This window comes from Haliotis cracherodii, unplaced genomic scaffold (genome assembly GCF_022045235.1).
Source record: "Haliotis cracherodii isolate W230 unplaced genomic scaffold, xgHalCrac1.p SCAF_14, whole genome shotgun sequence".
Lineage (NCBI taxonomy): Eukaryota > Metazoa > Mollusca > Gastropoda > Lepetellida > Haliotidae > Haliotis > Haliotis cracherodii.
In genome coordinates, this window is record NW_027266269.1 from 5,457,690 (window position 1) to 5,472,166 (window position 14,477).

At 42.9% G+C, this 14,477-nt stretch overlaps 1 protein-coding gene across 1 annotated transcript; it reads right to left on the bottom strand.

Annotated features, from left to right (window-relative positions):
• Window positions 1–2,885: 2,885 nt before the first annotated feature.
• Window positions 2,886–9,533, bottom strand: LOC139460474 (BTB and MATH domain-containing protein 36-like). The gene is made up of 2 exons (XM_071241955.1): window positions 9,427–9,533; window positions 2,886–3,505 (listed from the first exon to the last, which is right to left on the bottom strand). Exons 1-2 carry the CDS (start codon window positions 9,459–9,461, stop codon window positions 2,893–2,895), a joined length of 648 nt encoding a protein of 215 aa, XP_071098056.1. The 5' UTR covers window positions 9,462–9,533; the 3' UTR covers window positions 2,886–2,892.
• Between the last annotated feature and the right edge of the window lie 4,944 nt (window positions 9,534–14,477).

Genomic DNA, 14,477 nt, shown 5'->3' on the forward strand with positions numbered 1-14,477 from the left:
CATGCCAGGTTCTCGCGTTTCCATTCAACAACTCGTTTATTTATAGGATGCGCTATTGATTACAAATGAACGCATAATGTGAATAATGTGAATGTGGCCACTTGGGGCTTAAGCCAATGTTTGTTGCCATAGGAGGTATTCCTCGCCTGTCCGCGCCGATACAACCGCGAAATCGTAGCGATGTATATACCGCCACTGTCTATTACGTATTATTGTAAAAGCGAGTATATTTGTTTAACGCCGTACTAAAATCAGCGTCACCGACATGACGACTGCTCGTACATAATTGAGACTTGACCAAATAACCAGCAGCTGACATTGCATGAAACCATTCATACCTTCAGGGTACGATGGCACGCATAAAAGCTTTTGGTTGGTTGGTTTGTTGTTTAACGCCGCACTCAGCAATATTCCAGCTTTATGACGGCGGTCTGTAAATAATCAAGTTTGGACCAGACAATCCAGTGATTGATATCATGAGCATCGATCCACGCAATTGGGATCGATGACATGCATCAACCAAGTCAGCGAGCCTGACCACCCGATCCCGTTAGTCGCCTTTTACGACAAGCATAGTCACCTTTTACGGCAAGCATGGGTTGCAGAAAACCTATTTACCCCAAAATCTTCACGGGTCATGTTGACAAGTGTGACCATCCAAGACGCCTCTCACACCTAGCAGAGGTTGTTTCAAAACCCCCACGGGGCTTAAATATTAAAATAGTCATACTAAATTGTTGGTTTATGTTTAAAAGTAATCTATACATCTCTTGACATGGTAGATATGAAATTCCTTCATAATGTTATTGTGATGAATACACATAACGTGTGTACTATCTGTTATGACTGTCCGTCCAGGGAAGGAATAGACAGCATTGCCACTGTAAACCGTTTGTTTTGTTTGTTTGTTTGTTATTTAACGCCGCACTCTGCAATATTCAGGGAGCCTGACCACGCAATTGGAATCGATGACATGTATCAACACAGTCAGCGCGCCTGACCACCCGATCCCGTTAGTCGCCTTTTACGACAAGCATAGTCACCTTTTTACGATATGCATTGGTTGCTGAAGACCTATTCCACCCCGGATCTTCACGGGTCTGTCGAGATGTTGTGACCCTAGGACGACCGCTCCGAGGAAGGTCATCTGTGGTGTAGCATTGTATCGATGCAGGAGACGGTAAATTGTGGTTATGTTAACGTTGTGATGACGGGCAACATCTTGGACAGACTCTCCTGCTTCCAAACTGCTGGAGAGTGGAGACCTATTCTATCCCGGATCTTCACGGTTCCAGTGTTAACTGAATATGTGCGAGACATTCGTTGTAGAAATTCTATAAAACCGAAAACCACTTTCGTCTTGTCCGTTTTCTTTATTAAATTGCAAATAAAAGATAACTTGAGTTGAATTGCTTACCAAATATACATGTCTTTCAAAAGGATATGTCAAAATAAAGAGGTGCAATATTGTTTCAACAGGAAAACAGGCAACAGGGTTGCTGTAACACCTACATTAAGAAGAGTTTTCTGTCATGTTTGAAGTAGTTCCCGTTGTTTGTTGTTTAATGCCCCTCTCAGCAATATGACGGCTGTTTGTGAATAATCGATTCCAGTGATAGGTGAGGTGAGGTGAAATGGGGTTTAACGTCGCGTCCAAGATTATTGCACTTATATAGCGACGTGCATGTACGTGTGTGTGTGTTTGTGTGGCTGATTGTACTAGTCCGGACTGATGCCGATTTATAGTGCTAGCTCACTGAGATACCATGCCGCAGTTTAACATGAATACCCCACTCAGACACAGTATACTGACTCCGAGCCGACCAGTCCTTGTTTTAGCCCCTTAATGTCGAGCGCCAGACAGGGTAACAACAAATACCATCTTTTAACGTCTTTTGGTATGACGCGGCTGGGGATCGAACCCCTGACGTTCCACTCTCCGGGCGGACGCTCTACCATTAGACCACGGAGGCGGTCCAATCCAGTGATAGACAACATGAGCATTGATATGTAGGACACAAGTAGGCTGAATATAAAAATAATGCATTGGACTGTAAAACCGATGCTAACATCTCATTCAGTAACATATGTTTTTTTATTGAACACTGCTGAAAGCAATACTGTTTTGGTTATTCGTATAGACTCTAATTACAGCCCAATTGGGGGAACTACACACAGAAGTCAAGTACTTGCAGATTGTTGTTTGGGCGGGTATTGTCAGAAAAATACATATGCGGATATACAATAAAATGCTCTCCTGGAAGAAATGACATCTTTTTACTTTTTCTTTATTATCAAGGAATAGAGAAAGACGTAACAGATTCATGATTTACTGAAACAGACACATCTATAAACAGCAGACGACATAAAACACTTATCAACAATACATTTTTAAAAAGTGTTAAAAATGTGCATGTCCATGTACCAGTTACTGATAACACTAAAAACGACAATGTCTTAATTTCACACGTGACACTAACGACATGGAAATGAACAACGTATCATGGGGCATAGTCTTCTAATGAAGTGAGTGAGTATGGTTTTACGCCGCTTTTAGCAATATTCCAGCAATATCACGGCGGGGAACACCAGAAATGGGCTTCACACATCGGGAATCGAACCCGGGTCTTCGGCGTGACGACCGAACGCTTTAACCACTAGGCTACCTACCGCCCATCTTCTAAAGAAACTACGCCATGTGGTAGAGGATCAGTTTAGCAGTTTGATCCTCCTGTTTTAACATGACTGAAAGTATAAAGTCTGTGTCTACTGCTGGGCTTGTAACTGGGAAATATGTCTGTCTGTGTATGTACATGTAGTGAAATATCTCACTATCCCTTTCAATGACTGAGTAGCATATTTACATTGAGCCACTGTGTAACAAGTCTGAATCTATTTGCATATGTGTTGATGGGATGACTTAAACACTTCCTCAATGAACTGTAAACGCTTCTCGAATAGTTTTTTCAAAGCCGCAGATGAAATATTCACATAGTCTACATGGGCTGCTACATAAAATTCATATTGTTTTGTTTTATTCATGGCATATTGTGACGCTATGTCTGTTGTTTTCTCCAACAAGTTGTCCAATCCATACTTATCAGCCAGATATAAGAAGTGTACTATGTCATCCCTGGATATGCGATACGCCTCTACTTTCAGTTTATAGCGATCACAGCGGTCAAGAAGAAACTCCTCACAGCAACGTTTCAAGCCATCCATTTGGTACTCGTCAGCCAGTTCCAGCAGTCTGTCCACCGTGTCCTCAGTAACAGGTCGGAGTTCTGATGGGTAAATACAGAGAAGCAGATCCACAATGTCATCATACGACTTTTCTGGAAGAAGAATTTCACCCCCTTGCTTTTCTTTAAAGTCCCCATTAAACATTTTGTCAAAGACATTCGACGCCGATGCTAGGATCGTTTTGTTGACGTGGAGATGTCTGCCCTCTGCAACCAGAACAACGTCAGACTTGTCGGAAGGTTCGTCAAACACAGATGTGTTCCTGCCAGAAAAGAACACAACGGCAGAAAATTAGTCAAACATTGAGTTGGAGATTTGGATTTTACTTTGCTTTTCACAGTTATATCATGAGTGAGTGAGGGAGTGAGTGAGTATGGTTTTACGCCGCTTTTAACAATATTCCAGCAATATCACGGCCTGGGACACTAGAAATGGGCTTCACACATTGTACCCATGTCGGAAATCGAACCCAGGTCTTCGGCGTGACGACCTAACGCTTTAACCACTAGGCTACCCGACCGCCCCAGCTATATCATAACGTATTATGTGACGTATAGCGAAATTATACAAGTCTTAGAATTTACCACTTTGTTGAAACCCCACAACACCAAATATGGTTAATGCTTACAAACTGGCGGTAAGGGAGGTAACTCATGAGCCTGTTTCACGCCTCTAATGGTTGAAATAAATACGTGACACCATTCATTCATGGAGTGTATTCAAGTTTAAATACCGTATTCGACGTAATAAGCGCCCCGCTCTAATAAGCCCCCCCGGCGATAATTGCTAACATATTGGCTAGAGAACAATCACAATCAGCACCCCTTCCGATTGATCAATGTACACAAGACTTATTTATTCGCGTATAATACACTCTCGTGTGTTATATGCACCCTTAATTATGGGCAATTAAATTCTGGAAATATATATCTGTCGTATATAAACATTTCAGGCTGTCATCATTAACCACGAAATTTATCTTTCAACTCTGTTTTTTCCACCAAAATAATATTCTAATAAGAGCCCCCTATATATAATTTTGAGAGCGCCCTGGGCGCTTATTACGTCGAATACGGTAATGAGTAGCTTCTGCCAGTTCCCATGCATATATATCATTGCAAGCTATATAGTTAAACAGTCCACAATTTCGTAAAACTTCAGCTGAAACCCAACAACACAGATATGGTGCTGAAAAACCAAGAAAAAACATTACCAGGATTCCAGTCCACGAACGTAGGATTCTAGCACTACAAGTAGTGTTTTTACCGGGACATTAGATATTCTCCTACTTGACTTGATCATTGTGCTATGTATACAACATGAAGGTTTAAGAATGATGTCTTTAGGAGTGAGCAAAACAGGATATATTCTGAGGAGAACCTTATTTGCAAGTTTACAGTCACAAGACGATCATCTTCCCGAGGCAAGAGAGTTAACTGACTTTAAAAGTCGAGCTTCCACCCTTGCCGAACTAGGCTGGAATTCCTGGGCTCGATTGTAGCGCCACCAGTGGCTGTTACGAGTTATGTCCCTTCTGTGCCTATTCTATGGACCAATCAGATTCCACCTCTCGTATCACTTGCATTTGTTTCAAACAAAATCACGTGAGCATCTTGATTGAAAACTTGAAAAGATTTGGATAATATCTGTTGACAACGAGATGGCGGTGCACATGCTTTGCAAATCCTGCAATCGACCGAACTCTGCATGACAGTTTACGAACCGGACTTCGATTTCGGTGCGCGATTTTGATTGGACTATGCATAGACTCGTTAGTCCAGCCAAAACGTAACTCCATAATACCAGCCTAGTTCGGCAAGGGTGGAAACTGGACTTTCATAGTCAGTTAACTCCCTTGCCCCGGGAGTGAGTGAGTGAGTTGGGTTTTTAACGCCGCTTTTTAACAGTATTCCAGTAAAATCACGGCGTGTCAGCTTAATGTGGGAGGAAAGCCCGAAGTGTTGCAGGTCTCAGACGTTTACCACTTCGTTGAAACCCACGAGCACGGGTATGGTGCTGACAAACCTAGAAACATAATCGGGGCGAACCGGGATTCGAACCCACAATCATAGGTTTCTGGCGTGCCCAAGGGATGCAACTCTGCACAGCGAATCGCGGCGCCTTAGACGACTAGGCGACCCGCCCCCCCCCCCCCCCCCCCCCCCCCCCCCCAACCCCTCTTGCCTCGGGAAGATGCAAGACGATATGCGTACAGTAGACATGGGTGTACATAGCTGCCACGTCCCTGTTCAGGATTATGACCGCAACGATCAGATTACATTATCCCCGACATTGATAGTCGAACGCATGACATGTTGCTATCAGCTAAATATATATGTCATAGGTTGAAATACAGCTTGAAAAGATCATGTAATGATCCTTAACAACCCTTCCCCTACCTGCTTCACCGTCGTTGGTTGGTTGTTTTACGTCACACTCAGCAATTTTCCAGCTATATGACGGCGGTCTGTAAATAATCGGTCCGTGCAATTTGGATACGATGACATGCATCAACCAAGTCAGTGAGCCTGACCACCCGATCCCGTTAGTCGCCTCTTACGACAAGCATCGTCGCCTTTAACTGCAAGCATGGGTTGCTGAAGACCTAGTCTACCCCGGATCTTCACAGGTCGTACACTTTGTGTAACCATTAAAACACAAAAAGATTACAAAAGGGTACATAATAACATACACTCTATATATGTTTTTGTTTGTTGTTTGACGGTGGTCGGAAAATAATCGAGTCTGGACCAGTCAAACCAGTGATTGACATCATGAGCATCGATCCACGTAATTTTGATATGATGACATGCACGAATATTCTCCATGTACGTACTCATGACTGTAACCATGTTATGAATAGATAATAATTTTCGTCAATACTTTCAGTATTTCAGTTGACCCAACTACTTGAAATAATGCAATTTCTATTTCTTTCAATATGCATAAACATGTATCCTTGCACGTGGTTCATGTCCCTGCCTGAAAATACATAATACAAAATCACCATTTCTTCATGATCCTCCCTCAAGCTTCATGACACTGTCATTTGTTTAGGGTGACCTTCCCCTAAATATGTGTATCAAGCGTCATGACACTGTCATTTGTTTAGGGTGACCTTCCCCCAAATATGTGTATCAAGCGTCATGACACTGTCATTTGTTTAGGGTGACCTTCCCCCAAATATGTGTATCAAGGTTCATGACACACTCAGTTGTTTAGGGTGACCTCCCCCCAAATATGTGAATCAAGCATCATGACACTGTCATTTGTTTAGGGTGACCTTCCCCCAAATATGTGTATCAAGCTTCATGACACTGTCACTTGTTTAGGGTGACCTCCCCCCAAATATGTGTATCAAGCTTCATGACACTGTCACTTGTTTAGGGTGACCTCCCCCCAAATATGTGAATCAAGCTTCATGACACTGTCACTTGTTTAGGGTGACCTCCCCCCAAATATGTGTATCAAGCGTCATGACACTGTCACTTGTTTAGGGTGACCTCCCCCTAAATATGTGTATCAAGCGTCATGACACTGTCACTTGTTTAGGGTGACCTCCCCCCAAATATGTGTATCAAGCGTCATGACACTGTCATTTGTTTAGGGTGACCTTCCCCCAAATATGTGTATCGAGCGTCATGACACTGTCACTTGTTTAGGGTGACCTCCCCCCAAATATGTGTATCAAGCGTCATGACACAGTCACTTGTTTGGGTGACCTCCCCCCAAATATGTGTATCAAGCGTCAAGACACTGTCACTTGTTTGGGTGACCTCCCCCCAAATATGTGAATCAAGCTTCATGACACTGTCACTTGTTTAGGGTGACCTCCCCCCAAATATGTGTATCAAGCTTCATGACACTGTCACTTGTTTAGGGTGACCTCCCCCCAAATATGTGTATCAAGCGTGATGACACTGTCACTTGTTTAGGGTGACCTCCCCTCAAATATGTGTATCAAGCGTGATGACACTGTCACTTGTTTAGGGTGACCTCCCCCCAAATATGTGTATCAAGCATCATGACACTGTCACTTGTTTAGGGTGACCTCCCCCAAAATATGTGAATCAAGCTTCATGACAGTCACTTGTTTGGGTGACCTCCCCCCAAATATGTGTATCAAGCTTCATGACACTGTCATTTGTTTGGGTGACCTCCCCCCAAATATGTGTATCAAGCGTCATGACACTGTCACTTGTTTAGGATGACCTCCCCCCTAATATGTGTATCAAGCTTCATGACACTGTCACTTGTTTAGGGTGACCTCCCCCCAAATATGTGAATCAAGCTTCATGACACTGTCACTTGTTTAGGGTGACCTCCCCCCAAATATGCGTATCAAGCTTCATGACACTGAGATTTGTTTGAATGACCTCCCCTCAAATATGTGTATCAAGCTTCATGACACTGTCACTTGTTAAGGGTGACCTCCCCCCAAAATATGTGTATCAAGCTTCATGACACTGTCATTTGTTTGGGTGACCTCCCCCCAAATATGTGTATCAAGCGTCATGACACTGTCACTTGTTTAGGGTGACCTCCCCTCAAATATGTGTATCAAGCGTCATGACACTGTCACTTGTTTAGGGTGACCTCCCCCCAAATATGTGTATCAAGCGTCATGACACTGTCACTTGTTTAGGGTGACCTCCCCCCAAATATGTGTATCAAGCGTCATGACACTGCCACTTGTTTAGGGTGACCTCCCCCCAAATATGTGTATCAAGCGTCATGACACTGTCACTTGTTTAGCGTGACCTCCCCTCAAATATGTGTATCAAGCGTCACGACACTGTCACTTGTTTAGGGTGACATCCCCCCAAATATGTGAATCAAGCTTCATGACACTGTCACTTGTTTAGGGTGACCTCCCCCCAAATATGTGTATCAAGCGTCATGACACTGTCACTTGTTTAGGGTGACCTCCCCCCAAAATATGTGTATCAAGCTTCATGACACTGTCACTTGTTTAGGGTGACCTCCCCCCAAATATGTGTATCAAGCGTCATGACACTGTCATTTGTTTGGGTGACCTCCCCCCAAATATGTGTATCAAGCTTCATGACACTGTCATTTGTTTGGGTGACCTCCCCCCAAATATGTGTATCAAGCTTCATGACACTGTCACTTGTTTAGGGTGACCTCCCCCCAAATATGTGTATCAAGCGTCATGACACTGTCACTTGTTTAGGGTGACCTTCCCCCAAATATGTGTATCAAGCGTCATGACACTGTCACTTGTTTAGGGTGACCTCCCCCTAAATATGTGTATCAAGCTTCATGACACTGTCACTTGTTTAGGGTGACCTCCCCCCAAATATGTGTATCAAGCGTCATGACACTGTCATTTGTTTGGGTGACCTCCCCCCAAATATGTGTATCAAGCTTCATGACACTGTCATTTGTTTGGGTGACCTCCCCCCAAATATGTGTATCAAGCGTCATGACACTGTCACTTGTTTAGGGTGACCTCCCCCCAAATATGTGTATCAAGGTTCATGACACGCTCAGTTGTTTAGGGTGACCTCCCCCCAAATATGTGTATCAAGCGTCATGACACTGTCACTTGTTTAGGGTGACCTCCCCCCAAATATGTGTATCAAGCTTCATGACACTGTCATTTGTTTGGGTGACCTCCCCCCAAATATGTGTATCAAGCGTCATGACACTGTCATTTGTTTGGGTGACCTCCCCCCAAATATGTGTATCAAGCTTCATGACACTGTCATTTGTTTGGGTTACCTCCCCCCAAATATGTGTATCAAGCGTCATGACACTGTCAATTGTTTAGGGTGACCTCCCCCCAAATATGTGTATCAAGCGTCATGACACTGTCACTTGTTTAGGGTGATCTCCCCCCAAATATGTGTATCAAGCGTCATGACACTGTCACTTGTTTAGGGTGACCTCCCCCCAAATATGTGAATCAAGCTTCATGACACTGTCACTTGTTTAGGGTGACCTCCCCCCAAATATGTGTATCAAGCGTCATGACACTGTCACTTGTTTAGGGTGACCTCCCCCCAAATATGTGTATCAAGCGTCATGACACTGTCACTTGTTTGGGTGACCTCTCAGATTCGTCTGATCCCCTTAGTAATAAATGCATCATCAGAAATTGTCATAAAAATGTCAGTTAAACTTTATCCTAAATGTGTACCTAACAACACAAATATGTACCTTTCAATTGCAACGGAGGAAGTATCGCTGGCCATCGTCGACTGTTACTTGTTAAACGAAGAACGTACACCAGGAAATGGCTGTGGCCCAGGTCTGTCCTGTTTGTATTTTCGTTTTCAATGAATGCTGACTCACTGCAAGCTCCTCACAGCGATAGCCCGTTCGCGGAGCTCTCTATGTTACCGGGAGTGCAACGAAGGTGTCACGCGCTGGATAGGAGCTTGGACTCACTGGCGGTAAGGGAGGTAACTCACGAGCCTTTTTCACGCATCTTATTGTGACGTGGCGGCATTCATTCATGGAGTGTATTCAAGCTATCAAGCTACATATATGCTTTGAACGCTACACAGTTAAACAGTCCCCAATTTCCACTATTTCAGTGGATCACACTCCGGCGCAGTGGTGACTTAACATAACACCTCTGGAACAGGCTAATTTGCATATCACGTGACCGGACTTTTTTCTCTTGTTTGTAAACAAACGCGCCCTATTCAGAAATCAGACTAGAACCGACTAATGCAAGTATGGGCGGATGGGGCGCTTTACATATTGTTTTGCATAATTATATAGATATGCTTAAGGAAAGGGTTTTTTCACTATTTAGGATATTTTCTCAATGAAAGTTAGCCATTCTACGAGTGAGTGAGTGAGTTATAATTTAACGTCGCATCGGCATTATCTCAGCCTTATAGCGACGAGACCAAGTTAATATATTTACAATTTAGTCGTTGATGCAAAGTTTTGTTTAAAAACAAGTTGTAAATCACATTCGAGCATACTATATTTAGAAACAATTCATGAAACATATTTGAGCATAACAATATTATATATACAGTTTTAAAACACGGGCTATAAGCCACCAGTAACCAAAGCTAGGCCACCTCGCTGGGGATCATGGGGACTTACAGTACCTCGGCTTCCTGCATGATACCCCAGCAGGATTTACGTCATCACTTTAGCCACTGGTGGTTGTGCACAATGCTAGCCGATATTAAAAAATACTCATCAATGAGTTGGATTAAAAACACTGGTTGATACGACATATGTTTATCTAGATGTGTAGACTTGTCAAAAATGAAACAGATGAAAAACATACACAATATGCTGGTCGCATGGAACTCTGGGTAGGAGAGTGAACTTGGATACGACCAGAACTGGGATAAACTGTCCACAATTTTGTAAAACCCCATTTACTGCGGTAATGCTTTCGGTTAACTCTAAAATGTTTGGCGATATAAATGCGGAATATGATTTAGTTTATATTATTTTCGTGAACCATAATAAATATGAGCCTTTTTATATTACCAGGGACGGTCGGTTAGCCGAAAACCCGGGTTCGATTCCCGACATGGGTACAATGGGATTCGAACCCATGAAGATATTTCCTTGCGCTTTTAGCATAACGCATTAGACGACAGGGTCAGCCATTCCCGCCCGTGAGGAGGGAAGACAACGCTTAGGTCAACCCATCAACCTGTATGCCCTAGAGACACTGCAATACAGCGAGTGAGTGAGCTGGGTTTAACGCCGCTCTTAACAGTATTCCAGTTGTATCACGGCGTGTCAGATTAATGTGGGAGGAAAGGCCGAATTGACGCAGGTCTCAGACGTTTACCACTTCGGTGAAACGCACGATCATGGGTATGGTGCTGACAAACCTAGAAACATAATCGGGGATTCGATCCCACAGTCATAAGGTTCTGGCGTGCCCAAGGAACGCAACTCTACACAGCGAATCGAGGCACCTTAGACGACTGCTGAGTGCGTGCGTGCGTGCGTGCGTGCGTGCGTGCGTGCGTGAGGTTTTACGCCGCTTTTAGCAATGATTCAGAAATATCACGGCTACGGGATTGCTTTAACAGTCCCTTTGACATTCACGAATATCCATTTCCAGAAACAAAAACATCCCGTGTTGGTTTTACATGAACGAGAAAAAACATGTTAAGTATGAAAGAAATGTAATCAAAATATTGCCGCGTCCTGCCCAGGACATCACACGCTGAAGGTCCGAGAAAAACCTTCTTACTTACAGACGTAAAAGAAAGCACTGACTTTTCTTCGAGGACTCTTGGTGTGCGGTCATAGTTATCACTTTATTAACTTGTTAAATATACGTTTTGATTCAAACTAAAGTACTGTCGGAAATGCTTGAAAACTGCTTTTCTGTCTTCGTGTAATAAATACGAGTGATAGGACTATAAAAAGAGCATACCGTATTCGACGTAATAAGCACCCCGCTCTAATAAGCCCCCACGGCGATAATTTCTAACATATTGGCTAGTAAACAATCCCAGTTAGCACCCCTTCCGATTGACCAATGTACACAAGACTTATTTATTCGCGTATAATACGCACTCGTGTGTTATATGCACCCTTAATTACGGGCAATTAAATTCTGGAAATATATATCTGTCGTAAATAAACATTTCAGGCTGTCAGCATGAACCACGAAATTTACTTTCAACTCTGTTTTTTCCACCAAAATAATATTCTAATAAGAGCCCCCGATTTATAATTTTGAGAGCGCCCTGGGCTTATTACGTCTAATACGGTAAATCAAAATAATGCGGTTTGACCTAATCTAGCCAGCTTTCCTAACCGACATTGTGATTACCCTTTAAAATGTACTTTTACAGGTAAAATGATGATAAACTTAGAAAATATTCGTGTGTTGTCATGCATGTATGAAATGGCCTATAACCTGAGGTAATTACCTAACACCTGTCCCGAGGACCTCACATCGGCCCCTGCATTCTCCCAGGTGCAAATGTCACCGAGTCGGGGTGGTCTCAAAATATTGCTGTTATTGTACTTAATTGATATGCGTTGATGGATGGCAATTTAGGCTATGTAATGCATTATATTTGCATAGAAACATGATGGAATAGTTAAGGGCTATGAAACGGGATGCGTATTGGAAGGTTGCGGTTTTGGAATCCAGAAGTATTTGTTGTTCTACAGATGGTTTCTTGATTTAGCATTCATCTCCGCTGATGACGTATATGCATCTGTACTTTTGAATTGTGTTTTGTCTTGCCGCGAACTCGTCACGATATGGCTGAAATATTGCCGATGTGACGTAAAGCTTTAACTCACTCACTCACTCTTGCCGCGAACCCTTAACACTAAGCCAAGATGGGCACAACAGGGTTGAGCTCACAATGTCTGACTACCGTACGGAAGACAACGTAACCGTGTTGTGCCGCCAGCACATATGACTTGTACTTTACTGGTTTTTTATTCAGCCGAATTTTCTCCATGAGTTAAACTTTCGTTTCATATGGTCTGAAGTCGACAATGTATGGTCGCCTTCAGACTACTCATGGTTTGGCACCCGTGAAGATTCCGGGGTAGAATAGGTCTTCAGCAACCCATGCTTGCCGTAAAAGGTGACTATGCTTGTCGTAAAAGGCGACTAACGGGATCAGGTGGTCAGGCTCGCTGACTTGGTTGATGAATGTCATCGATCCCAATCGAGTGGATCGATGCTCATGATGTCAATCACTGGATTGTCTGGTCCTGACTCGATTATTTACAGACCGCCGTCATATAGCTGCAATATTGCCGAGTGGGGCGTTAAACAACAAACAAACAAACAAACTCATGGTTTGGGCGACAGTATCTGATTCCCGGACGTTATATAAACTGGCGTTATCCATGACAATAACACTGGCGTTGGTTAAAATGGGCAATAGCTGAAGTTCCAACCAGTCTACGAACACATCACCTCCTACAATGAAAATCACCAGGTTTTTTTCGCCTATCACACATCCAGTGTGCAAAACAATGATACGATTACCTTTACCTGATGGTACCATGGGTGCTTTTTTTCCATCTGCCGATAGCCACATGTAGTCAGTGGAATGATTCATCAAGGTAAATTATCTGGACGCCCTGACTGTGATAGTTCAGAATGGTTCGGAGATAATGTGACCTCATAGACTAATATGAATAGGGAATATTTTCTCCTGAAAAGTGCTCGGTCATCGCCACCCGCAGTGTATCGAAATCCCATCACTTGGAGAGTAATGGTTAGTGCAGTCCCGATAACATTAATTGCATTTTTAATTCCTCCAAAATTCTACTACAAGTCAGGGTTACCTTCTGCTCATAAAGATTGTTCACTATACGCCATATCACCCTGTATCAAAGCTTTCTACTATTCTTTTACGTCCCAGTTTTGTTTTTGAGACCATCCCTACACCTGTTTTGTTTTATTTATCGTGCCGTAGACTTGATGGTATGAATTGAAAACCCCATAGCTTGGGCAGTTCGGTAATTCACCCTATCTAAATTGATAAATGGTTTCCCTCTATCTCTCTAAAGTGTAAACAACTTGTATACATTTCCTAGTACAGACTCCAATCCGTGTGCCATGGTTATGGCTATGCAAGTGTAATGTAACATGCATCAGGGAGCCAAAAAACCCGCAGCGTCATTTTGTCATTTTAGAAGATGTACATCTAGATTTTTTTCAAAATGTTTTTTGTATGTGGATTAGATGTTTTATGAAGACTACATTATTATCATTATAACGGAGTCACGTGCGCATATTTCTATAGTCCGTTTCAGACTGCCATCATTGGACTTGGAATAAATGTGAACTTCATGTTTTCGTTCGAATTTGTCTCCTGTAAACTTGTCGATAGGACTCCTTGTGGCTGAAATACGTCAAACCACAGGTAGGTCGATCGGTAGTTACTCGATATTTCAATAACAGTCTGTCAAACATCATATCCTTTTTTATTAGGCAAAAAAACGTTTTCTAGCCTTTCCGACAGTACTTTAAATTCCTGGTGGGTGGTAACTCTACATTTGTGGACACTTGAGGTATATTTGTCCAGATACGCACGTTTCTTTTCAATATTCTGCAATTCATTTTGAAAATTATCCGCTGGCTCGGCTCGGCTCGACTTTTCTTGGCCTGACACTTACTTAAGCAACTCCGTCCTGAGAACAATCCCCATCCCTCATCATAATAAATGAGTGCCCATCCCTCATCATAATTAATGACCAGTCCCTAATGGGACCCCAACAATGTTGACAAGTTA

What these genes read in the sequence shown, in the direction of transcription:
- LOC139460474 (XM_071241955.1), bottom strand. Translation starts at nt 9,461, where the DNA reads ATGGCCAGCGATACTTCCTCCGTTGCAATTGAAAG. An exon ending in TCCTCCGTTGCAATTGAAAG is followed by an intron (nt 3,506 to 9,426) that starts GTACATATTTGT and finishes CTTTTCTGGCAG; the next exon opens with GAACACATCTGTGTTTGACG.